Source organism: Chlamydotis macqueenii, chromosome 5, assembly GCF_036417535.1.
Source record: "Chlamydotis macqueenii isolate bChlMac1 chromosome 5, bChlMac1.mat, whole genome shotgun sequence".
NCBI classification, from domain to species: Eukaryota; Metazoa; Chordata; class Aves; order Otidiformes; family Otididae; genus Chlamydotis; species Chlamydotis macqueenii.
The window spans coordinates 71433967-71460025 of NC_141560.1; the positions used below are offsets into that span (position 1 = coordinate 71433967).

Here is a 26059-nt window from a genome sequence, read left to right on the forward strand (position 1 = left end):
CCGGTACAACACACAGCATCCCACCCCCGCACCGAACACACGTTCCCAGGCTCCCCACAAACCCCGAGCAGAACACAGTATCCGCCCCGCCACCGCGCATACAACCTAGCGAAGCAAAAACCCCGGTACTCACATCATCCCATTTGATGAAGCGCTCGCCCTTGCAGAGATACTCCTTCACCTCCGGGGGCTGCAGGACAGGGGTAAGCATGGACATTGTCCCACAGATGTGCTCCTCAGCCACCAGAAGCAAGAGCAGCAGCAGTTTGCTCCTCCTTGGCCCGCTCTCCTCTATCTCTGCCTCTCACATGGCAGGGCTCTCTGCCATTGCCACTGTTGGCATCAGAAAGCAAACGGCCTCTTATGTCCCAGCCAAATTTAGGAGGGGCAGGGACAGGCAGGCGAGGACCGATGAATCTGCATTGTAAATCAACAGCTCTCCAAGCAAGCAGAAAAGTTCAGCCCAAGGTCACCTAGAGGAACGCGTGCGATGGGCTGAGGTGCTCGCGTGGGCAGTCATGCACGCGCGCCGTCTCTCCAGGAGGGTCCAACTCCTCAGAGTTGTACTTGCGAAGCGCACAGTTTGTAGCACTTCCGCAACTGAACTTCCTTAAATGTTCTCTTTGACGAAGTGCAGGCATTGCCAGTCGACACTCAAACTATTTCAGCAGATGTGATTACAGAACAGCTCAGGCTCTGGCTACAAGCAGACTGCCCCCTTCATGCAACGGGCCAAACATCACGTAAAATAAACTGATTCCGTGCTCTGTACAGGCTCCATTTCTGGGGCCATTTGCTTCACTTTTAACTTTTTTCCTTTCTCTTATGGGTTCTTCTCAACATCAGCCTGAGCAGTGAGACAGACCAGCAGAGCAGATGGAAATTCCACCAGCAGATGAAGTAAAGCACTCACAGGAGTCCCTAGGAACCGCAAGATTCTCCAGCTTCACTTGGGTCTACACTGCAGATGCTCTGGGAACACAGAACATGGGAGCTGTGTGAGGTGGGGATCACAACGATGAAGCTGCAGGGAGTGACAGAAAGCAGAACAGAAGGTTATCGGCAAACAGGGCGAAAATGAGCCCCTGCTCCTGAACCTGGAACGAAGGAATTATGTGTGGAGAGCAGAGGAGAAAAGGAGCTACTGGTGGTCGAGGCGCACTGGGTAACCAGAGAGAGAGTGGCTTGTGAGAAGGACTGACACGGGCAAGGCTAATTTTAGCAAAAAAGGCAGAGCCCCACGACTAATAGAAGAGGAGATAACCATGCTATGCCTGCTGTAACAGGACGCCCAGCCACACGGTGGGATTTTATCCTTGTTATCTTCCATGAAACCAATGTATGGTACTTGCCATTGCTCAAGAGGGACAAGATACTGTAAAAAAAAAAAAAATACACATTCTCCGAGAAGAGTGGATAACCAAACTCCTGCACTGCAAAGGGAGCCAGCCGCATGTTTTTGCTGCTGCTTCCCCAGTTTGATGATAAGCCCAGCATTTTAGAGCAGATTGGACAGGCAGCGCAAGGCTGACTGAAGGAATCCTACGGGCACTCTCAAATGTTAGTGGCAGGAGAGATTAAGCGGACCTGTAGCAAATGCTCTAGCTGTAAATAAAATAAAGATGGCAGCAATTATCCAAGAGATGCCTGCTGCAGAAACAGAGCGCCCTGAACAAACCTAACATCCTTTGTACATTTCTGTCAAGGGTTTATCTGCCAAACTGGGAATAAGAGAGCTTCTATGTTTCCAGCTACCATCGAGTTTTCTGCATTTACTAACACTTTTTGTATTTACTGCATTTAGTAAGACATACTTTCCAAGAATTGGCTATCCACACTAAGGCTGTTAGCTCTGTTCCAGGGCAGTGAACTGAGGGGGCTCACCCATAGCTGTGGTTGCTCGGCATCAAGGCTGACACCACGGACATGGGAATCCATCACCTCCGGGCTCAGAACCAAGCTGCACTCGTGGCATTCAGCTTCCTTTGTATCCCAGCCCAGACAGCACCACCAGGACCCCCGCTCTGGGAACGCTCTTACGCCCAAGCAGCAAAGCAGCAGATGACAGGGGCTGCCCAGATCCCAAAGGCTGAGCTGGAAGTGCTCAAGGACATCAGCAACAGCCTGGGACTTGGCATAAACAGCAGTAAAATGCCAGGCACTGCTGGCAGGTTTGTTCTCTGTGCTCTTCTCGTAAGCAGCTTAGGAACAGCCCCGAGGCCTAGGTACGTATAGAGAAAGGCCACGGGACCACAGGAGGCTGCAGTGAGGAGTGAAAGTTTACTCTCACCTCATCCCTTCTGCAAGGCCAGGGCAGTTTCAGGCCTGCTTGACTTTAACTCAGGGAACAGCTGTGAAAGGATAAAGAGCACTGATCTGGCTCAGAAGCGCTGCAGTCCTCCCACCCTCTGCAACACAGAAAGCACTGAAGGCCTTGGAGACCACAGCACTGAAGAAGTGAGAGGTGGGATGAGCTTTGCCACCCAATACTGCCAAGAGCAGAGGGCCTGCAGGTGAGATCAGCCAGTGACAGCTACTGGTTCCAGTGGCCCATCTGGTACATCTGGTACACCAGTTACCATCACTTTGTGAGCCCTGCCTGCTTCCAGCCAGAACCAGAGCCTCACGGAAAGGCTGCTTCTGCCCTGCATTCTGTCACACCTAGATATTCAACAGCTTTGTTTCACCAGCAAACCTAAAGTAAGCAAGAATCCTGTCACAGCTTTACTCGCTTGTCACTCAAGGTCAGCTTTCCCTAAGGGATAAAGCAATAAATAAAATTTAAAAATCAACACAAAGAGCAGTGACCAAGCCGGCAGCTGTCCTGGCACCACACAACAGCTGCCCAGATCCCTACTTGCACAAAGATGTCAGAAAGCTGAAGCTCACTTCCTTTTGCATAACCCAGCCTCCTTATCTTTAATTTCACACTCCTCACTCTATGTGGGAGCTTCTGGCCCTTGCATGAAGAGATGGCTGATGGAACAGTGATACAATAAAGCCCTCTGCGGAAAGCTCTGCTATCAGAGCAGGCAGAAGCAGCAGCACTTAGAGCAGTATTTATTCCAACCACCCTTTACTTTCTTGCTTCTGAAGGCCCATCACAAGTGCATACCCGTCCCACACCCCTCTGCTCACAGCCCCACACCTCCTTTGCTTTCATCTCTTGCTTTCACCAATGTGCATCCCACCACCCACTACAAGGGTTTTGATACACAAAAATTTCCCTTTTTTTTTCCCCTGGAGACTCTTCCTTATCTCCCTGTGCTATTCAGCAGGCTCTCTCTCCCACAAAGTGCAGGCAGAAGCCAGGTAGTCAGCATTTCCCTCCACAGATTTTACAAGACAGGGTCTGTAGAGAGTGACTTAAGCCACACTGTCTATTGAACCACCTTGACTGGACGGCTCCCGAGTGTATCTAATCACTGTGTAACCCCAACCTATTCCTAGCACACACTAGACTAAGAAACCTCTTCCAGGACTGTTCCAGTGTAATTACACTTTGCGATGGGTAATACTGTCCTCTAGTGAACAGCCACGACACTGCACACAGCCTGCAGCATCGCCTGCAAACACCAGGAATCGCCTCACAGCCAAGCAAAACCGAGTTCATCCTGCTGCTCCGTCTTCTCTTCCGCCCTCCGAGTCCTGAAAGGACTAATGACACCACTAGGGCCACAAAGGCCAGCATTTTCTCACCACCCCTGGAGAGAACTGCTCACTGTGTGTGCCAGGGCACGCTTTATGTCCTAGCTTGAGCCCAAACCACAATGCCAACGACTCATGACAGCGTGACTCTTCAACTTGATCTGCCAAAGCCAGAGGGCAGTGGACTACTGCACAGAAAGACAAGTGGCCACAGATGCCACAATACCATAAAAGCTGTGAGGTCTTGTGTAAAAAAAAAAAAACCCAAAAATCAATTTGACCAAGCAGCAAGACACGGCTATGTCCATAATTAACTGTTCACTAGGCAGGAACATGCAGCAGGAGGTGCTTACAGCGCTCTTGATGGCTTTCTGCCCATTTCCAAGGCGCACAGCTGAACAATGCAAGCAGGCTCACACACTAAACATACCATACGTTACTGCAGTACAAAAGTCACCGCTGCGCAGGGATGACTGAACCACGCAACTCCTAACTGCTAGCAAAAGAATGAAACTTTGCAGGATGGGTCATTAACAGAAGGCAGAGGAGGATGAAGAGCAGCAGCGCCAGCCAGAACGTGCCGATCCCACGTTACCTTGCAGTAACAGAGCACCAAGAACAGGGCAGAGTTCCACCAAATCTGGAGCCTGAGCCAGGGTGGCAGAAGTGTGAAAACAGTAAGATGTAACAAGCAAGAACCAGCTCCAGCAGAACTGGGAGAGCTTTCAGGCTGCTATTTTAGTTCAGTTAAATAACCCTCCCTTGCATGGGGTTATCAGCACGAGTCCAGCACATTTTCCTCATTCAGCTACCAAAGCCAAGCACGCAGAAATGGAGAAAGTCAAAAAGTAATAGCTGCTTTTGATTTCTTCTGCAAGAAAAAACTACTGTGACATCAGGGAGCACTATCACATTCAAAGCTACGTTACTTTAAATGGGGTGAAAACCCGTGTTGACCTCATATGAAAAAGAATCTGTTTGGATCTTATAAGCAGTTAAACTTTCATGCTGTCTTAGCGTAACTCAGCAAGAATCCAGACTTCAGCTCAGTCAAGCTAACTTTGAAGACTGGACAAGCTGTTCAGTCTAACCAAGAGCTTGGCTGCATTAAGGGCTGGCCCCAAAGATGGCTGGAGCAATCATGCACAAACGAACCATCAAAAAACCACCCTTCTCCATCCCGGGGGAAGGAGAAAAAAACCTAAAAAACCCCCACCACCATCTATCTCTGATTGAAACGGCAGTAACCCAGGCTAAACCAGGATCACTTAGCTTCAGGGCTACATCATGAGATCGTGGGTAAGGCTTTCCAAGGAAAGCCTGTTCCCACGCTTGCAGGGGCAATCACAAGTTGGTGCAACTCTGGATAAACTGTTGTCATTCTGCAAACGTAGATGTACTTTGAGACAGGCTCAGTGCTCTCCCACGCATTCCTGTGAGCAAACACCATACATATATATGCATACCTGTGTGCATCAGGGAGAAGCACCACTCATACGCGCTCATTCTCCACACAAAGCCGAGTTCAGCTCTGTCAGACCATGAAAACCAGAGGCAGAGATGCACAGTCAGATTATGTGGCCATCAATCATCGCTGTCCTAATGCTTGACAAGTGGTGGTTATTTCAGAAACACAGCCCTCAGAAGTGTGTTCAGATGTTAAGTGTGTGTGGGTGTGTGTACATGCACATTTCCTCCTTGCAAAATGAACAGCAAAGTGGAGATTTTTGACTCCAGATTCCTGCACAGGCCTGTGTTTAGAGTCACAACCAGCACAGGCAGTACAGATTTACACCCAAAGATAAGCTTTTTTTTTAATTTTAAAAAACCCCAACATTCACCCTCTTGGAGCCCTGCACTCAGTGAAACGAGGGCAACTCTCCTCTCCACAAACTGATGTGTGAAGCCTACAGCTTAGAGCACTGGGAGCCCCTGGGAGCAGAGCTTCACATTCCAGCAAGGCGCAAGGCTTCTTATTTCAGTGAACGCCCAGTGCACCGCCAAGGCACCCTAGTCAGCCTTTTCAGTTTCAGAAACGTGTCATGGAAACAACAGGCCAGAGATGATGCACGTTGTCTGAGGGAAGTCCCTGCCTCCAGAAAGCTGACCGAGATCTGTCGCCACTCAGCAGTACACCAAACCTCAAATCACACCAAATAAAAGCAGAGCTTCAAAATGTTGTGAACCCCTCTGCTACAAAGCTAGCCAAGCGGCTCTCCCCAACCCAGAGTCTGAACCATCATCTACTTACAGCAACTTCTAAACATTAAAACCAGAACCAGAAACCCTTCGCAGACATACTTTTCACTCTTAGCGGTGTTTTCCCACCAAGGAGACTCACTGTCCCGTGCTCTCCTGCACGTAGGACACGCTCCTTACACCACGCAGATGGCTCACGGGATAACGAAATGGCTCAAAATAGGTCTCAAAGGGATGACACAAGGTTGAAGCTGCTCCTAGGCTACCAGGAACTTTCTGCCCAAGGCCTCTATCCTGAGCAAAACCAGACCTCTCGCTGTTATATCTCAAACTCAGCACCACTTTTACCATCTTCTCCACCACTACAATCTCTGCAGATCACTCCAGTGATCCAAGCCAGTGGGTTGTGCAAACTTCACTCGCCACAGCTAAATCAGAAGCTGAAGGAGTTAGAAGAACAACCCTGACCTCCCCCCATCTGTTATTGGATTAACAGGAGAGACAGCACCTTCCCACGTAAAACAGGAGATTTTGAAGTGTAAGAGGAAAATGCCAGAGAAGAACAGAAGCGGATTTCCTGTGGGCTCCAAGCGGGAGACTGGAACAGTGTGAAATAAGGTAATTTCCTTTAGAAGAGTGGAGAGCAGAGCTTGACAGACTGTCCCCTGTCAAGAGCGGAGACGTTCTATGTGACAGAAGGCTCAAGCACCTCAGCCAAGAGAGGTGAATTTAAACACACCTATTCCATCCTTTAAACATCAGGAGGCAGGCAGAAAGACCTCATCCATCTCTCCCCTCCTCAGCTCACAAACGTGACCCAAGCAGACAGGAAAGAGTTTAAAAAGCAATATATAACCAATAAAAAAGTTACAATTCTTTCTGAAGTCTATAACCCGCCTGTAGAAGTCACACTGCCGGGGCAGACACCAAGAACAAAAATCAGGGGCGGAGTTCAGGGCCCGTATAGCATCACGTAGTGAATGTTGAGTTCAGAGTTACACAAGCCAACCTAAGTGGGGTAATCGAGCCGCACGCCTCACGGAAGAAGCGATCGTTTGGACGGTGTCACAGTGGATTGCCTCCTAATGGCAGGGCACAGGAGGGAAAGGCAGAGCAGCTGCCTTTGCTGAATGGCAAGCACAGGGGCAGCGGGAAGCCATCCAGCCCAGCCCTTGTCCCAGGGCAGGATCAGCTGTGCCATTTATCAGCCCTGCCAGACACCGCCCAGAGCGCTCCAGGAGCCCTCCATTAACAGCAGACACCACCACCTCCCCGGCAGCGCACTGCCTCACCACTCTCAGAAGCGAGGTCTGTACAGACGTATTATCTCAGACAAATATTCTTCCCTTAATTAAGTCTTCTGTGTCCTGAAGCACTAGATGCTATCCATTGACTCTGAACATAGGGAATCAATAACGCAAGTTTATTTAGCTCCATCCTTCAGGGGCCCTTGGAGAGCAAACATCCCACTGCAACAGGTAGTGGCACAGTTCAAGCAACGCTGTTCAGTCAGGTAGGCGGAACGCCAAACCCTCAATCTGTCTCAGCACTTGGGTTTTCAACTAAACACAGGTGTAAGGCAGTAAGTAGCAGGCTCATAAGTAAACGAGTTTCCTAGCAGGCCCTCAGGCAACAGAAATCAAAAATTAGAAAAGCTTTAAACAACAGGACCCTGAGGAGTATGGTGTTTGGACTGTCACGGGATAAAGGCTGGGTGTCTGAGGGCCATACAGATCTCCTTGGCTGGCAGGTCCAGTCCCAGGCTGCACCACAGGCTCTTGACTTTGTCTCAGGCAAGTGATCTCCTTTGTATTCTTTAGGAAAAAAAATCTCAGAGAGGACTAATTTGCAAGCTTTGCCTCGTGTCTGACACATTCACTGACTTTACAAGACCCCAGAGCTCTCTTGCTGCACTGCAGGAGCCTGCTCAACGCACAGCTTGGTCTTTCTGCTAAAACCCAGAGCACAAAAAGAAAACCTCATTATTGCAACTCTGGCTTCCTGGCTCTCATTTGCCTTTATGGGTGGTTGTTAGCAAGGAGCTAAGATTAGGAACAGAAGGCACACGCCTGCCAGCAGCTGCCTGCACTTGAACAAAAGGACCCGGAGAGAAACTCACACCCATTTATTTGTTGATAGGAAATAGAAAAGCTTACACCTGACTTTGGCAGAAGCCAACAAGACTTGGTATTTAATGAAGGCAAGTCTTGTCTTACAGCAAGCAGAGGGGTTGGCAGAGAGGAGAGAGCCTTAAGACCACTGAATTTCTTTAGTAATACCATAGAATTGTTGTCTTCTCTGAAGGGTAAGCCTACACCACAGCCAGGAGGCTCGCTGCAGGCTGAATAAGGAACAAGTGCGATGGGAGATGAAGATGCTAGGCTGAAGGCAGAACGACACAGCTCAGTTTTAAGATAACGACAGAGCTGTAGTGCTGAAAAGTGAAGGGGAGGGCAGCAAGGGAGCAGGGAAGGCAGGAAGGAGCATAACTCATGCCAAATTATCTATTGCCATATCTAGCTGGAGCAGCTTTAGTTGCTCCTCGAATCTACATTCAAACGACACCAGGTGTAGCAGAGCTCAACCACACCGCACTCCCAACCTTTGCTGGGACTGCTTCTGTGACGCCACTGCACGTCCTGTGCAAATCCAGTCTGCCAAGACCCCCACTGATGGAAGAGGAGTGCTGCTAACTTCTGGATTTATGAACTGAGTTTTAGTGAGCAGAGGAGAGGGGGAAAAAAAAAAAAAGCAGCACCAGTGAAAGAGCAGCAATCATTTGTACAGAGATTAGGAAGGACTGGTTTCCTTCCCAGGAGAGGGGAAAATAAGTTTGGGGACATAGGACTAAGATATACTGCTATAACTGCTTTTTTTTTTTTTTTTACACCAATCCCCATATCTCACTGTTATCTTCTGTGCCCATTTCCTCTGTCAGCCTGCTGGCTCTTTCTAAACATCCCTTATCAAACGCAACGTAACACACCAGGGCTCTCATTTTTGTCTACCAGCTTCTAGACACTAGAAGAGGGCCGAGTTAAGCAATAAAGGAGGATGTGGCGTCTCCATGGACGGAGTTAAAACGCAGGAAGACAGCACGGACTAGATGGGCATCAGGCAAAAACTGTCAAGGCCTCATTCAGCCCCAGAGGAGCTGCCTGTACATGCCCATCCTCTCCCTCAAAATTCCAGAACTGCAATGAAGGAAGAGCAGAGAGAAGGGACTTGCGGGAGGTAGTAATTCATCATCCTTTCACCAGAGGCAATGATAAATTGTATCAGTGGGAAGGCCAGGGGAGATCACCGACAGCACAAGAGTTTGGAATGAACCAGGTTCTGCACAGACCATTTGAGGAAGATCTGTGAGGGGACGCAGACAACATCCCAGCGGGGCTCTGCATCTGCCCAGCTTTGCAGCATTCAACAGCAGGACGGCACAGGCCAGCAAGAACGCAAGTAAAGACCAGCAGCTGAGAGGATGGATTAAAGCAAGCTGAGCGTTTAAGCAATTATGCTAGGCAAGAGAGGTCCAAACTCAGTCTTCAAATACTCTGTAGCACAGAAACTGAAAAGTCTCTGACCTCAAAACAAACAGCTCAGTGACACATGTAAAGCAGAGGAAAGGCGTGCTGAAGTCACAATCAAGTTACAGAATTTTTCTTTTAAATGTGAAGAAAAGACAGAGCAGCACATTTGCTCAGTCAAATGTGAGAAGCAAGGGGAAAAGGGATTGGAGCAAACCCACGATCAAGAGAACAAAGCCCAAAAAACGAGTAGAAAATTCATTTTGTAGGAATTGCTTCAAATCTGCAATACCCCTTTAACTAAGCACATACACCCAGCGGGATTTTGTGTGCAGAATCTTAGAATACCACAGCAGATGCATTTCTGCGGCTCAGAAAAGCTTTGTCAGCAGGATGGCATCAGCTCGTGCTATTCAGGTGTATGAAATTTGACTTCAACAAGGAAAATGCAGTCAGGTGCAATAAATCAGGGCAGGAGAGAAGGGGGGCAGCTCATGCTACTCAGGTGTGTGAAATTTGACTTCAACAAGAAATTTGCACCCAGGTGTAGCAAGTCAGGGCAGGCGAGCTAAGGGAGAGGGGGCATAGAAAAGTCTTAGTTCCCACTAACAAATGTTTCCTAGATATACTGGGTTACAGCAAATTTTCACAAAAATTAAATATTTCAGGAGGACAGAGCATGTCATTAGCTGTAGCTTCACAGAATCACTTGGATTTTTAGTCCTGGAGCTTTTAGTCAATACAATCCACCACTTCTCCAAGAATTACAGCTATTTTGAACTCTATTTCATTCCCTAACTTATTTTCTGGAAGGGCTCAGTAGCCTTCCTCAGAGCTGCAAGCTCCGTGCTTCCTCCTGCAAAGCCTCAGGGGTTTTCCCTTTCTCTCCCAACCCTCCGCATTTTCCCTGCCGCTAACTCCAAGCCCAGTCACTCACTTCCTCTGCCGCCTCTCTGGGTGAGGGTCGTTTCTCCAGCTGCCAGGAGCCTCTTTCAGAGCTGCAGCTCCTTGTTTACCAGAGGTTTGCTGCTGCAACGCACCTGCCTGGCCTAAGAGTATAGGGAGGGAGAAAGAGAAAGTTATTGTAAAAGGAGCAACTAAATCATGCTCAGTAGTAAACATCTTGCACCATAAAGAGAAAAAATAAAGAGGCTAATGCGTACCCTAGCACAGCGTTTCAGCTGTCTTCTAAGTCAGTCACTTTTGTGAGGGGCCAGGGTCCGGGGAACAATTCACACCTCCGCACGGTTCCAGATTATCTCCGCACGTCTGGGATCGGCCCAGCGCGAGGAACCAAGCCAGCTGCTCTCCAAAAGCCAACGCTTCGCCTGGGCACCCCTGCGGCTGCAGGCAGCACCCCATACCTGCGGGGAGAGGGGCTGCCCCCGAGGGGAGATCCCCGGCCTCCTCCTGCGCTAGGCCTCTGCCGGGAGCCTTCCTCACACTCATCCTCGCCTCGCAGCGCTCAGGGAGCCCGTAAAATCCAAGCCTTCATTTCGGCCCGGCGGGACGTCGCTCGCCTCGGCAGCTACTTGAGGGAGGGCCCGCCTACCGCTGCCCTCCGCCGGCCGGCGAGGAGGGGCGCGGACAGAGGCGAAGGGACCCCGGGCCCCGCCGCCAGCCCCTCGCCCGCTCCCCGCAGGCGCCCACCGGGCCGCGCATGCGCAGCAGCCACACCCCGCCGGGCCCGTCGCCCCTTTAAACGCCGCCGCCCCGCCCCGGGCGGCGCTGCCCCGTCAGGCCCCGCCCCTCGCCCCCGCCCGCGGCCGGCGGAGCGGCCGGAGCTGAGCGCGGGGCCGCGGCGCGCGCGGGCGGCGGGATGTCGTGAGGCGGCGGCGCGGGCGGCGCGGAGCCGGGCCGGGCCGGGCCCCACCACGGAGGGGTCGGTGGAGCAGCGGGCCAAGGGCCGGGCCCCCATGAAGGAGAAGGAGGCGGGGGCGGAGCGGGGCAAGCCCGCCACTTACACCGGGGACAAGAAGGCGCGCATGGCGGCCAAGACCAACAAGAAGTGGGTGCGCCTGGCCACCGTCCTGGCCTACGTCCTCTCCGTCTCGCTGGCCGCCATCGTCCTCGCCGTCTACTACAGCCTCATCTGGCAGCCGGTGCGCGGCGGGGGCGGCGGCTCCGGCCCCGCCACCGCCGCTACCTCGCAGCCCCGCGCCGCGCCGCCGGGCCCCGCCGCCGACCCGCGGGGACCCACGCAGGAGGCTCCGCCGGCGCCCCCGCGCACCGGCCCCGGCCCCGGCCCCGGCCTCGCCCAGACGGACCGACCGGACGCCTCGCCGCCACCGCCCGGGAGCCGCTGAGGCGGCCGTCAGCGCTCACCGACCGCCCCCCGGCCGGGGAGGGGGACGCCGGGCCCGGCGGACTGCGGAGGGCGGCCGCGCTCCAGCGCCGGGAAGGCCCCGGGGGGCTCCCCCGCGGGAGGAGGGGGATGCGGCGGCCGGGCCCGGCGGAGGATGGAGGCCGGCGGTGCGGCTGCCCTCGCTGGGATCCGGATCGCTGGGCGCCGCGGGAGGCGGCACGGCGGCCCCCGGCCTGGGGGAGCCCCGCGGGGCTGGGGCTGCAGACTGAGCCGGTCGGCGGGGGAAGGAGGTGTTTTTACTCGGTGGAACTGCGGCATCTTTTTCTTCCCCCCGTTTTTCCTCAAAAGGGAATTTTGTGGCTGCGTTTCTTTCCTCACCAGGGCTAGCTTCTCCCTTTGAACCTGCGTTGAATTCCTGCGCCGTTTATGCCAGTCTGTTACCTTTAAAAGGATGTCGGTGTCCAAAATTCCTCACTATTTACAGGATCAGCTGGGAACAATATGAATTTAGAGGCTGTAATCCGTTGTTTAAGTAAAACCGGTTTTGTTTAACAATCAGCATAAACTTATTTAAAAACATGTGAAAGGTAAATTGACTTGTTTACTATATTAAAATATTTTCCCAATATGAAAGTCTCTGTAACACAGTATGTTCTCTTTGGTGGTGGGAGGAGGATCTGGGAGGAATGTCGAACTGGAAGGGCTCTCCGGGTAGCAAAAATGGTTTGCCAGCTGTTAATGGGCAACTGTGGCGAATAACGTTGTTGATTCGTTTGTCGTTGGTCTCCTTAGGTGAGGCTGGAGAACCTCCGCACGTGCCTAACTCCTGCTGATGGTGGCAACTGAGCACTGGTGGTGAAAGAAGGCTTGATCTTTCCTGACAGAAGCAACTGGAGCTGTGGCCGTGTGTGGTGCCCTACGCTTGCGGGGTGCTTGGTGGCTTGCACGCCCGTGCTCTTGCCTGCATGGGATGGTGGAGCGGAGCTCACAGACCCTCGCGGCACCTCGGTGGCAGCCTGGGGCCAGTGCCATCGGGAAGTGGGTCTGTGCCAGCCAGCTCGGGATGTGCCCTGCGCAGGCTTTCCTCCCACCTTGGTGTTTTCCTGTCCCGTAGTCTTCAGAAATGTTCTTATTCATTGATGAGCAGCACAAAAAAAAAAGCGTCCTTTAAGGACTGCGGGGTGTGGGCTGTCAACTAGGAAGCTGCAGGACCTCTGTCGTTCTGAGCAGCTGCTTTTCAGATCGATGGTTTCGGTTGGATGCCTTAACTGAGAGGCTGCCAGGCTATTCTGCCTCCCTGCGAAATAATCCCGGGAGTTCACGTTTCCTCTGCTGAGGGATAAAAATGTGCTCTGATGTGGTGTACGTATTTCAGTTGCGCAAATCACGGATGTGCTTTAAAATATGGCACTTGGCTTTTTTGAAGTTGGAGGGAAAAAAGCCGTTTCATACCTGGGCTGGTGGTGGTGCGTTAAGCCTGCGTTGTCCGCTGGGCATTTCTTCCACAGCGTCTTTTAAATGTAGAAATCGGGAGCAAAGGGCTTCCAGAAAGAAATTGGGCAAAAGGAGGGAGTGGTTTGGGTGTGCTCTTCCACCCTCCTTTTCCATTTTGTGGAGAGCGTGCAGGGAAGTCTGTACGGTGCTAATGCGCTAAAAAAGAAGGGTGCCTGGTGGGGAGGAAGAAAGGTCACGGTTAGTCACTTCAGCCAAAAGCGGGTATGTGCTTGTTGCCGCCTTCCTGCAGGGCAGGTAGAGAGCCGCTGAAGGAGCCAAAAGCCCCAAGCTGTTGCTCTGTTCCCTCCTGAGCTGCTTCTGAACCCTTCCCGTTTACCCGCTGTGGTGCCGGGGCTGGTGCTGTCCTGGCAGCAGCACCGCATCGGCGCTTTGGCCGGGCAGTTGGCTGGGTTCAGCCCCGCGCGTGTCCGTTCTGTCGCAGCGGGTGACCTTGTTCTCCTGGCAGTGCTGCCTGCAGTGTGTCCATACCTGTTCGCGGGGCTGCCACACGCGTGCAGTAGCTCTGGGTCCTGGTGATAACGATGCTGTTTGCTGTCCTTGGTAGACACCTTCTCTACGGAGGAAGGCGTAAAATAGGAACCAAACAGGCTCGTGGTTTGGTGCGGTGGAGTTTAGTCTGTTTCTTGGCTCTGGTGGTAATGCAGAACCAGTTGGGAAGCATCTCTAGGAGGGAGCTTGTGTTTAATTTTTAAAACCTCTGGAGATGAATAAAAGCTGGGTGGAATTACGCAGGCACTGGGATTTCTCGGGTCCTGGCCCGCAGCTCAGAGCTGGTGAACCTGTAGTGGCTTTGAACAGTGCGTCCAACGTACGCTGGCTGTACACCCACTCCTGGCATTTTTCACTTTAAATACAATTGCTCTCAGAAGACTAATAGAGCATGGCTGCGTAGAGCAGATGGAAGGGGAAGTGAATTGAATTAAATGGGCTGCATGGCCCTCTTCCAGCCTGCCATGTAACTGCGGAGAGATGCCTTGTGTTCAGGAGCTGGAACAACTTCAAGCTCTTCACCTGGTTTGCGGTTTTGGTGGCAAGGGATCTCTGGGACGGGGACAGTGTTCACATCCGCTTTTACCAACGGGAACAGACCCGCTGCTGATGGTCGCCTCCCTTTCTAGCGCTAAAAATAGCAGATGAGCCAGTACGGAGATGGTTGTGGCTGTCTTCGTTCCTGTATGAAAGTGCAGGCTTGATGAGTTCCCAGACTGTGCTTTTGCATCTTCTCCTCTGCTGACAAATGGAGATTTAAGTGACACACTTCTCTTTCTGTACCTGTTACAGCTGGCTTTGGAGCATCCTGTTACTTCACTGCTGTTGTACCAGACGTGCAATGGGGGGAAGCTCTGGCTTGTAAAGATGAAGGATCGTGGACTGCTGGCCTAACGGCCAAGAAGGTGGTGTGATTTGAGCAGCCTTGTTTTCCAAAGCCCTTTTGGACGCAGGTTCTTCAGCTAATGTATCTTCTACACCCTTTCCCTAGCCAGGAGTCATCCTCCGGAGGAAAATACGTTCCCCTTGAGGTCCTGTTGCCAGCCTGCGATGGGCCAGTCTCTGTGCTTGGTACTGTCTTCGTGGCAGACTGTCCAAAAAGCCGGTGACTAAGTGCACTTGCAAATACTTCTGGTAACCAAAATGGCTTGTCTGGATGGGTTTCTAGGTGTAAGCTAATTTTTTAAATTCAGGGTACTGGGGATTTCTTGGGAAGTAGCTTGGCTGCAGCTGATAACAGCTGGATTGTCATCTCGGCCTGTAAATTTTTGCATTATTTTGCCATCTTTGCACAGAGGCAGTCATCTGCATCTGAACGTAATTTTTTAGTGACCTAAAATGGTGCAGTCGCCAGTGTCGGGTAAAGCTGAGGTTTAAAAGGCAGACTGGCTTGTTATCTGCTGTATTACTTCAGCTCCAATTCAGTCTTTCTCTTCACTGCTTCTCAAAAAAAAAAATAAATCAGTTCCTTTAGTGTAATTGTATCAGGCAAGATAAAGCACAGGCTTTTGTGTTGCTGCCTTGACAGAAATCGCCGTGACCTCGTGATTTGTAATGCTCTTTCCTTGGAATTGCTCATTTACACAACTGCTGTCCTGCGTGTTTCTTGCAAACAGAACCGTGTCCTGTTCCCCGTGCGTGCAGAGCTGTGCGAAAGGGAGCTGTCTGCAAGTAGTGTGGACGAAGAAGACAATCAAACATGAGTGAAATGTCCTGGGCCCTTTGCGTTAGTGATGCAAGGAGGTTAACACGAGTCCCAGGACTTCCAACGGGGATGTTCCTGTAAAAGCATGATGGCTGTAAGGATACCGCTTTAATAGCGGCATCTCTGCTTCTATTTTTTTACCTCAGTTTTTCATTGATTAGTCATGCTAATAATTCTGTAATGCCAACTTTCCTCCAAGCTTTGAGTCTCTGTTTCGCTTAGGGCCCGAGTTCCAGATTTTTGTCCTCTAAGAGCCCTTAAAAATTGTGGCACAGAGAGCAGAAGTCGCTGTACATTTGTGCTTCAGGTGGAACTTCGTTCTGAAACGCGGCGACAGAATGAAGTGTTGTCAAGTGCCAAGGGAAGGTAAATACCACAGTAGCTTTGATTTTCCAGTTCTTAATCACAGTAATCGCTTACAGGGAGGGAGAGATGACCAGGTCGTGTTCTGCTTTTCCTTTCTGACTGGGAAGAGTGTCGTGAGGGAGGAATCGGGCTCCTCCTCAGAAGATTTCTGCTAATACTGCCTTGTCCAACTCATGTGACAACGGTGGCCCTCTGGCACTGGGTAACGCTGCTTCTGCCTGGCCCTTACTGAAGGATTTGAACTGCAAGCTCTGTCAAATGGAAGCGTTCCCTAAAAGAAGGAATAGAAGTGAAGAACGATCAACGATGTCCAGTCAAAGGTCCATCTAGATCAGAGGATGGTTTTTTGAACCTTCTTGGTTCCTTCCTTGCATGTAGATGCCTCTGGGCTTACACCTTTAATGACACAGAATACTTGCCCTCTGCCTGTACACGCTGGTCTTCTCCCATGGAGCTCAATTTGTTCACGGAGAGTGCATTGATACAACCCACGTGCGGAGGGACCAAAAGGAAGGAAAATAGCTGGAAAAGAAGTTACTGGAGCATGTAATATGCTCCAGCAGCTGGCTCACATTTTCATCTTCTAAAAGCTACCTTCTCCCCACACGTGTTCTCCCGTGGTCTCAGCTGATGGAATGCACACCATCTGAATTCCTGGGGCTGGGCGGTGTTTCTGAAAAGGAAGGGGGTGTTATTTTTACTCCACATCTTAGCTTGATTCATGGGTGTAGCTGAAAAGCAGGCTTGCGGTGTAGTGTTGATAAGAAAATCAGTGGCTGCTTCTGGGCACCAGGGATTTTCTTCAGAGAAGTCAAAACTAATTTCAGTGGGCTGCTCTGGAAGGGCTGTGCACGGGTGTATGCGTTACCGATGGCTGGCGGTGGGTCCTGGCGGTGCTGAAGTGTGGAGAGGGGAATGGTGAAGGAACCGGTCGTACCCCAGCTGCAGCATAAAGCTCAGGGGGTGAAGCTTGGCTTCTGGCTGTTCCACGTGTTCGGAGGCTGTTTTGGGGAGAGCCTCGTATCCAGTCTGCTGTGGCGTCGCTGCCCTAAGCTAGTGGGATGAGGAAACGGCTGCGGACTTCCCAGCACGATCGCTCTGCCTGCCAGCAGCTGCAGAGCCCGTGAACTGGTCGAGCGGTTGTACAGCCTTTCCAAGGGAAGGCAGCAGGCAGTGGCTTGAACTTCACAGCAGTGCTGTGCTCTGCTCCTGCTCTGTGGCTCTGATTGACTTAAAAAGCTTTCCATGTAAATTAAAAAGCACCAGCTACTGTGTTGTGCTCTTAAATACAAACATTTCTGATGAAATAGCAGTTTAGGTTCAGGCTCCTATGCAACCAATTTACCTGGAGGGGAACTGGCGTGGAAAATGAGTGTGTGTTTCTGTTCTTTCTGCTTCCAGACTGTGCACGGGGCTGTTGGTGATCTGTGCGGTAGGCTTCTGCTGTAGGTATGACACTTGTTGAGGTAAGAACGGAGAGCTGGAACTGCTGTCAGGAGTTTCTCTTGTTGCCTCCTGCAGTAATCGGCCTTGTAAAGCTTTGGAGACCTAAGTATCTCCAACCTTATCCAGATGTATTTTTATTCTTGGGGCGAGGTTTTTTTAAATTGATCTCTTTATACAAGAGTTGATTTACGAGTCTGAAATCAGTGTTGGTATCAATTTTAGCTACAGAGTTGCTGTGTTGAAACCGATGGTAAATTTGGCCAACTAGAAGTGTGTCTAGCGGGAAGCTGTTTCTTTGGTTTAAAGAAATTGTGTTCTGCCCGAGAGTCACTGCTGCTTTCCTGTTGCCTGGAAGAGCAAGAATAACTTTCACAAAATCCCTGAGCTACCAGCTGGGAGGAAACAGGTACCTCTGTAGGCAGATGAATTTGCACTCTGCAAGCTGCCAGCGCGTTTGCTTGCAAGAAAAGTGCTGTGGCACTGAGAAGGCTTTGATGCCCCTAGGAAAAAGTGAGCCTTGTGTTACAGGCAGGCTGTCAGAGCTGCAGCGAGAGAGCTAGCTGAGCTAGCCCAAGAGGGAAGTGCTTTCCTAAGGGGTAAGCAGTCTGAATTGGAGCCCTTGCTCTAAAAAAGCAGAGATTACTGATTCAGTTCAGAAAACTCTACATGCGGAACTGAGAAACACTGGGAGACTGGAGCTTTTTCCTCATTACAACTTTTATTTCATATAAATAACCCCTCTACATCAGATTTTTCAACTTTTCAGTCTTTTCTGTCACTGTAAAGAATAAAGAGCTAGCCACAGTTTTCTGAAAAATTGCAATCCTGGCACCAACCAAAGTGCATTCAAGCAGGAAAAAATTATACTGAGAACAGGCACTAGCTGTACAGTCCCATCCCCCGGTACAGACAGCCCTTCCCAGGCGTCATTAAATGCAAAGTTACTTGGATTTGCAGGAGAAACAGGAGGAGGGAATGGGGGGAAAGTGCCGGTTTTCCTTTCAAAGAGGAGTCTAGGGCGATAAGACACAGCAACAATTGCGGTTGGGATTTTTATCTCTACAACTAAGTGCTGGAGCAGCGGCAACGTAAAAGTTTCTCTCTACCTGGCTGCGTGCCCGACTGCTGCTGCCGTGCCACGGGCTCTTGATCCCAGAGACTTTTGCAGGGACCGTGAGGGAAGCCAGGTCCTGGGATGTGCTGGTCAGGACTCAGCCTGACTGGGCCAAGATTGAGGTCAGTGACCTGCTGTAAAAAATAATAATAAATTAAACAGTTGTAAGCAGGTTTTTGAGCCAGTCAGATAAGGAAAATCAGCCTTTAACGGTGATGGAGAATCTCCAGGACCTGCAGCAGTCTTATGATCTGGCATTTATCTATCTGTTCTTTTATCTGTTGGTTTAGTCCAAACAAACCCAGTTGGGGCTTTGGTGGGGTAAAGATGTTTCTACTAATAAAACATGAAAGCTGCACACTCTGTTTCTTGATAATACCTGGTCTGAAGCCAGTAAACTCTCCTGAATTTGGCACGTAGAGGAAATTCCCAGGCTTGTCCTTCAGGAGAGAGGTTCTGCGCATGTAAGTTACGTGGAAAAAACAAAATGTTTATCTGTGCAAATATTAGTTTATTAAAACAGCGTACAGTATTTCAGTCCACACATGCCAACCGTATCACCAAGGCAGTCTGCCATTTTGGTTAGCAAATGCATCCCGCAATGAAATCCAGTAAATCTCCACACATACGTGTCTGCGTGTGCGTTTACTCCTGCAGCAGGTTTTAGAGCAGCGCTTCAGCGTGAGGGTGACACCCTGCCTGCTGTGTCATTCAGAAGTCAGGAGTTAGGTTGTGTTACTCCTTGTGCCTGCCTTCTCGGTAACGGGTAGCCACATTTCAGCTAGGTCCTCGTTTGCGGTCAATCTTTCAGCTGCTCGGAAATCCAGGCAGCTGGGATTCGTGCACTTTTATGCTTGCAAGTGTTCATCCAGATCCCCCATTTGAAAGGTTTCTTTTAAGGCCAGGTCAGAATGCCCGCATGGCAGCTGCCAGGGGAACTGCTGCCCTCTTGTTCGAGCGCAAGGCTACGAAAGGCACAACCGGGAAGGTGAAAGCGTTTGATAGGAAGCCTTAGACCTTCAGCTCCACTGTGGCCTGGGTCCTGCTGCTAACACCTTTGTGCAGTGCGATGGAGAAGGAAGATTATTGCATTTCTGCTCTGCTCCTCCTTGCCCTGCTTGGCACATAGAGCTGCAAAGGTCTGCAGTTACTGTGGCCTTCCCGCTCTTACGAAGCAGGCCCGGTGTTCTGCTGAGCTGCACGCGTACCTGCTCAACCTAGCAGCCTCCTTTCTTAAAAAAAGCAGAGTTTTCTGATGTGCTGATGCAGCCTCTGCTGCTCCTGCCCTGCTACATCTAGCAGGAGGAGGAAAGCAAGCTGGGAGAGGACGAGATGCCGTGGTTGGTGTGTGCTCGGCAAAAGCACCTGCGCCCCACAGCGTAACCCAAGAACGCTCCATCCCCTTCGTGCCCCGCGACCCACGCACCTACCGCGCGTCTCTGCCAGCACTTCAACCGCATACAGATCTCTAAGTGAGAGCTGCTCTGAACGCTACTGCTCATCCACCTACCGAACTACAACGTGATAATGCTGCTCACCCTGCCTCCTCGTGCTCCGCGCTGCCGGTCGCCCGCTCCCTGTCCCGCAGCAAGGGAGAGCTCCCGCAGCCCCTGCCCTCCTCCCGGCACAGCATCTGGAGGAGGAAACGGGTGGGGTGCCCAGAAACCTAAATCTTAACTTTAAACAGAATTAGTTATTAAATAAAATAAAGTGCATCCAGTAGATGTTTCATTGGCTTGCCACACAGCTGCAGTATAGGCAAAACAAATACAAAAGAAAAGTGATGGCGTTTTCTTTGTAGGGTGGGAGTGTGTGTCGCCTTCCCTGTCCTTTGGCGTGCGGACAGGAAAGGGTGACGCCGAAACGGTGAGCAGGGGTGGTGACGGGGGACCCCACGTGTTGTGAGTGGGTGCTGAAAGCTGATTTCATAGAAGGTCAAAGAGCGAGGACAAGCTTGTGCTCCTCTTCTCTTCTCATCCACCACCTCCAGCACGTTATCCTGGGAAACCAGAGCAGAGACAGCAGCGGGATTATCAGTCTGTAGGGAACTGCTGAGCAGTAAATTAAAAATGTCTGCAGAGTTTCAGCCTGACCTTCCTGCACGGCTGGGGCTGCCTGGGGGGTGCCACCACCCGCCTGCCAAATCCGACGGGAGCAACGGGGGCTCCGCAGCCCAGGGGTGACCTGAATGTACCAGTCTGGATGAGACGCTCCCAATCCTCCCCTGGGTTACAGAACTCTACTTCTCTCTCTCCTTTTGTCCCAAGAACAATAATCTTTGCACGGTTTTCTCTGCAGTTGTCAGATGCTTGGGTGCTGCTCAGAACTGCTGAGCTGGGATTTTCCTGCGTCCATGTTTAAATCCACAGCTCTGCCTTTCGCTGAGGCAGATTTCAGCACCAAAAGCTCATAAGAAAGGGCAGAAGGGGGGTATGAAAAGAAAAACAGGAGAAATACCACGAAGGCAGGAGAGGCAGTAGTAAGCCAGGCTCCAAAGGAATCATTGAGGGACACAGCCACGGATACGTGATTAGGAACTGCGCTGGAATCACACCCGAGGTGTGAAATAATCGATGCCACGTACAGCCGAGAGGAGATTCTAAAGCTGTTGCTGGAGACATTTTTCAATGTCTTGCACGTGTGCCGTGGACGGGGCCGGCCGCATCCAGCAGCACACCTCCGGGGTGTGGCGCTATCGGGAAGGGCTGGGAAGCTGATTTTCAGAGTTGCACTTGGTGGTCCGGATATTGTAAAATAATCGGTTTTACAAGTCTGATCAGACTCCAGAGCTAGCTCTGGCTGTTGTTAACCTATTTCCTTATTAAAGGTTCCAGAAGTCTCTCTGACAGCCCTGTGCTGTTAGACAACTCTCTCCTGCTTTGCAATATTCTCCTTTCAATGCGGATACCTTCTCCCTGCGCATGAGTGAGTCTGCAGCCAAGACACTGGTGGGCTTTGAAGTCATTAGTTCTCCTAGTAATTAGCCATAGTGATTAGCATTTCTCTCATTTCACGCTGTAGCCTCTTCTCCATGCCTTACTCAAGGGCTGGCAGATTTAGCAAGCTCAGCGCTGGTGTGGCTGTGGTGAGCTGGGGCTCAGGAGAGCGATGGCAGATCCCCCTCCGGGTGTCCCTGTCACATGAGAGGGTTAATGCTGGTCCCCATGGTCTATCTCAAAGGCCCCGTCTGCCTCACATTTCCCAGCCTGGCAGAGCCGGGCTGGACATGGGACGTCACTGGAATGACTTCCACAGCCAAGCCAACCCCACTCCATCGTAGGATCTACCGGCCAAACCTCGTATCCTGGGGTGGATGTACGTGCAGTCCCTGAAGACTGCTTCCCTGCGCCGAGATGAGCACTACCCATCTCTGCTTGTGTTGGAAGATGTCATTTTGTTGGGTCTCTCCTGGGGCAGACACAGAGACAATTTTGTTCTTAGTGGACCACTCAGTCTCATGAAATACCACAAGCGAGCTCAGACGTGACGTGTAAGGACCATCTGTTAGACACGATGACACCAGATTGTCTCCGTTTTTTTGAAAATTGGTATATATATCTGCTGTTCCAACACTGTGAGGCCAGAAAAAAAGGCCAGTAAGATCATGAGACATCTCCTACCTAGCACGGGCCATTGGACATCCCTGAATTAATTCCCATTTGAACTGGAACTGATGGCTTTAAGGGGAAAAAAAATCCTAATCCTGTTTAGATTTGCCACTGGTAGAAAAATGCAACCCTTGATGAGCTTAAGTATGTAAAGACAGCCTTGTGGAGATTCCTGTTGGAGCGGTTTAGGATCCTGTCGCTCTCTACAGCCCGTCCGCTCCTTCTGGCAGACAGGAAGGGGCCCGTGCCCCCTGCATGGCAGAGCACAGTGTGGTGTGGTTGTCTCCTGACCCCTTTTCACGGGGGGCTGACATTCAGAGGGGTAACACAGCCGGCCGAGGGATGGGCACGCGCTCCCTTCTGCCAGCTCTGGCGTAACAGCAACAGCCACAGGCTGCCAGATGGGGTGGGCAGCTCCGTGTTCAGCGCTGAGAACGCAACAGCTTGCCTCTCAGAGTCCTAAATTGTGTTCAGCCTTGCTGCACGTCAGTAAGTGGCCATGAGGAAGGATGGGTGCTTTGGTCTGTGACTCTCAGTGCATTACCAGCTTCTAATGGTTCCTTCTCTTCACGAGTCACCAAGACAAACCAACAGATCTCCTGCAAAATGCCAGAGAAATTCAGGAGTAAAGCGCAAACATTTCCGGATGGGACGTGTACGCTCCATCTTTTGGGTGTCATTGACGGCATCGGCTTTGGCAGCGGTCAGCAGTTTCACAGGAGCGTACACAACTTTGTCAGCAGATTTGTCCTGCGCCACGTTCCCTAATCCCTGCCAGGAGCGCCGTGGCCAGGCCAGCCTTCAGGGCGACAGGAGCCCCTGCTTCAGCCACGGCGTGCTTCCAATCGGCTGTCCCCCGACAGGTAGTAACTTGTTTCTGATTTTCCCATATTTATTCACGGGCTTCTTCGATACATTGATTTTTCCACCAGCATTGTTTTCTGGCTTGAACGTTTCTCCTTCTCCGGTGTTTCCTACCCCACTGTATTTTTAGAGTCACAGCTCCATCACTTGCTGCCATCATTTTGCTAGACTAAACAACCACTGCCCAAACATCCCTGCATTTCTTCAGTCCAAGCACATTTCTTCTGAATCATTCTCACATAATCCCTCTGTCTTCCAGCATTAGCCGTATTTTCCCATGTCGTGCCACGGGAAAGGCTTTCCGTCACGCCAGAGGTAAGAAGGTAACCCCACCGAGTCCTGTACAAACCCACACGGCTCCCCGACTCTGCGTGAGGTCTAAACCCTCCGCTTCAGCGGTACGCGGTGCCAAGATGTGCTCTGGGAGTGTGAAATGCCCGTGGCACAGTGGAGGGCTCCAGAAGGTGCTGTGGGCTGCACGCAGGCAGGACCAGTGAGGCCGGCGCTACGCAAGTCAAGCCCTTGAGACCTCAGCCTGCCAATGCCCAGGACACGACAGCTGGTATCTTCCGGTCTCCTGAACCTCGGGGAAACGGGTATGTTCTTCGGTAGCTCCCTGACTGCGCTGAGAAGTGTTGGTTCCTGCTCGTACCAATTCCTGCACCAACCTTTAGCGCTGGTTTGCATCAGAGAGCTGACCCCTGCTGACCCCCTCGGTCCTGCAGCACACAGGCCCTGCCTGCCCCACTCCTCTTTACGTCAGCTGGAGCGGCAAGGTCAGATCCCTGGAGCTGCTCTGGAAGTCTGCCCCCAGCTGCATTTTCTCTAAAGATGTTAAGATTAATTTTCTCAAGAGAATTCAGGGAAAAGCTTCTGTGGTTTTTGTGTATCGTTTACTTCTCTGGGACTCGTTGGATGTTCTCCAGGGATTCCAGTCCTGCACTTCGGGTAAATATTTATTCCTTGTTATTTGAAGCAAAGGATGAAAGCCCCACCACACTCTCTGCACAGCATCTCCAACTGGTTTGAAGGTGCTGGAGATTTTTAGTGCCATAAGCAGACACTAGCAGTGGAAGCTGCAAAGCCCACACGGTGGCCGCTTGCTGCAAGGAGCTGCTGTTCTGCGGAACGGGCGAGCAGCACCTGCGGTGGGGAGTGAAATCTGCACATTAACGTGTGGGGGACGCGGGCCCCACAGCGCCCGGGGGCAGGGCAGGTGGAGAGCACGTTGCCGTCACTGTTACTGATGTTTAGCGCCGCTACAGACACCCGCCGCGCTTTGGGGCGTGCGCGATCCGTGAACAGAGGGTACGTCCCCGGCCTCAGGGGAAGCGACCTGGTACAGGGCTTTCTACTGGATGGAAATTCCACAATATAAACTGTTTAATAGAATGATATTTTTACATTCCTCTTGAGGCTGGTAGGTTGTATTTTGCAAAATCGTATCATCTGCTTCAATGCTGATTTTCCAAAAATTGCACTGTATCAAAACAGAATCACCAGTATTTAAAAACATAACATTAAAATGTTCCGTTTTGAAAAGGTTCCACGAGAGCTCCAGTCTGGGTTTTATGCAATACGAAAAGTTGAAGCAGACACATTTCTGCTACATGCATGGCATTTGTCAAATCTGTATTTTTCACAGGGAAAAAATATCTCACTAGGAAGTTGTCTGCTACCTCCTGGAAGGAAATTATTAACCAGTCTTGATAACCCATGACGGTGCATCCCTCCAGATGCTTCTCCTTCGGCTGCTCACATCTCACGCGGGTCCCGGTTACATTTATCATCACCTTTTTTTGCTAGGAACTCCCTGTCCTCCAAGACAGCAGTCATTCAGGCTCTGTGTAACTTGGATTCTCGGTGCAGACTTCACTCATGTTTTTTTACCAGGCACTTCAGGGCATTCCCTCATCCAACGCCCACCGGTCACACGGATGCAGAACACGGCAAAGGGCTCCAGCTGGCCTGGACTGACCAGCACAGAGCTGCTCAGTGCCTCCTGGAGGCCTCCAAAACAACAGCCCCTTTACCCTGCCACACGAAGCCCTGCATTTACAGAGCACTTGTGTCACCGTTGTTCACAGGCCACAGGGCGAGAGCCACCCGCTCCGTCCCCCGCCGCAATGGGATAATCCGGGAATTGTGCCGGCCTGACGTCAGATCAATACCGCTGCAATTCCGCGTGAGCATCGACTGTTCAAAACGGCACGTGAGCCACCAGCCCGCAGCCCCGTCACCGGCTTGTGGGCCGTTCACTGGGGACTGCCTGTTCCTTGCGGATTATGCTCAAGCTGTGAGGGAAAGCAATTAATTAAGGTGGTTTGGGATCCTGAGTTCATGGTACTAGCCACAGAAGGAATAAACAAACTTTTAATTTTCATTTCTAACAAAAAAGCGCAGCTCTTTGTTTAACACTTGGTCTGACTGCTCTCTTCCCGGCTCTTGCTGAACCCAGCCCTGCTGGATAACACCGTGCTTTTTATGGGATAGGCTGGAAAAAGCAGAATCAGCCTGCCACGCGTGCTCACACGCATGACAGGACCCCAGCTGATGTAGCGATGTTTCCCTCAGGGTGGCCGCAGCTATTAGGTCCCTTTGAGGGCCACATGCAATGGCTTTGCGAACGCGGGTTTCCTGTGGGTTGCGTTTTGGGCAATCCTTGGGCGCCAACTTCAGTGAAATGAGTTTTTGCTCTTTTGGTACTGGTTGTTTCACTGTTGCTGTGGGGTTGCTCCTAGGAGCCCTGCTGTCAAGCCGGACAGACGAACGGTTCTGGTTGTGCTGAGCTAGTGCTAGAGAAATCCAGGTCTTGCTTTTTTTTTTTTTTTTTGTCTGCCAAGGGATGTTCCTGACCAATTGGACACAGGGAGCAGACAGTTAAAGACAGGTCCTTCTGTCTTCCTCTTGGCTCTTCTCCCCACTACAAATAAATCATGGCAGAATTCACTCTGTCAGCAAATGATCTCGTTTGGGAAAGCCAGCCCTGATAGGGGCCTGTCACTGGTGCAAAGGGAGAGGTCAGATTGCTTTGTGGTGGCTTCAGCAGATAGGAGGTGACACTGATGCCCCAGAACATCATTAAAGACCAACAGTTAAGCAGCACTCGTACTCATTCCCTAAAAGCTCTTGCAGTCGATTGAATGAAAAAAAAAAAAAAACCAACAGAAAAAACCCATTGCTGAGATGGAGGACACAGAAACTGCTTCTCTGGTTCACTCTGGCACCACCATGGGTGCCCTGCCAGCAAGAGAGCCAGAGGCTTCAGAGGAAAGC

The 26059-nt window shown here is 51.2% G+C and overlaps 3 protein-coding genes across 10 annotated transcripts in view; 1 reads left to right on the plus strand and 2 right to left on the minus strand.

The window, feature by feature from the left end:
* The window catches only part of PLCB2 (phospholipase C beta 2), a 52904-nt gene extending 41904 nt beyond the window's left edge, over positions 1-11000 (minus strand). Inside the window, exons 1-3 of one of the 4 annotated variants that reach the window (XM_086748142.1) lie at positions 10736-11000; positions 10309-10420; positions 134-972 (exon numbers count right to left, since the gene is read on the minus strand). In XM_086748142.1, coding sequence (XP_086604268.1) covers positions 134-217 — 84 coding nt within the window. In that variant the 5' untranslated portion in view covers positions 218-972; positions 10309-10420; positions 10736-11000. The remainder of the gene's footprint in view (positions 1-133; positions 973-10308; positions 10421-10735) is intronic. The other 3 variants (XM_086748141.1, XM_086748143.1, XM_086748144.1) reach the window with 3 other exon arrangements.
* Positions 11001-11138: 138 nt separating this feature from the next.
* On the plus strand, positions 11139-12309 carry INAFM2 (InaF motif containing 2). Its single transcript, XM_086749110.1, has one exon. It carries the CDS (start codon positions 11288-11290, stop codon positions 11675-11677), a length of 390 nt encoding a protein of 129 aa, XP_086605236.1. The 5' UTR covers positions 11139-11287; the 3' UTR covers positions 11678-12309.
* Positions 12310-17894: 5585 nt separating this feature from the next.
* The window catches only part of CCDC9B (coiled-coil domain containing 9B), a 60208-nt gene continuing 52043 nt past the window's right edge, over positions 17895-26059 (minus strand). For all 5 annotated transcript variants that reach the window (XM_086749401.1, XM_086749399.1, XM_086749400.1 and 2 more), the window contains one exon: positions 17895-20310. The gene's annotated coding sequence lies outside the window, so the exon portion shown is untranslated. The remainder of the gene's footprint in view (positions 20311-26059) is intronic.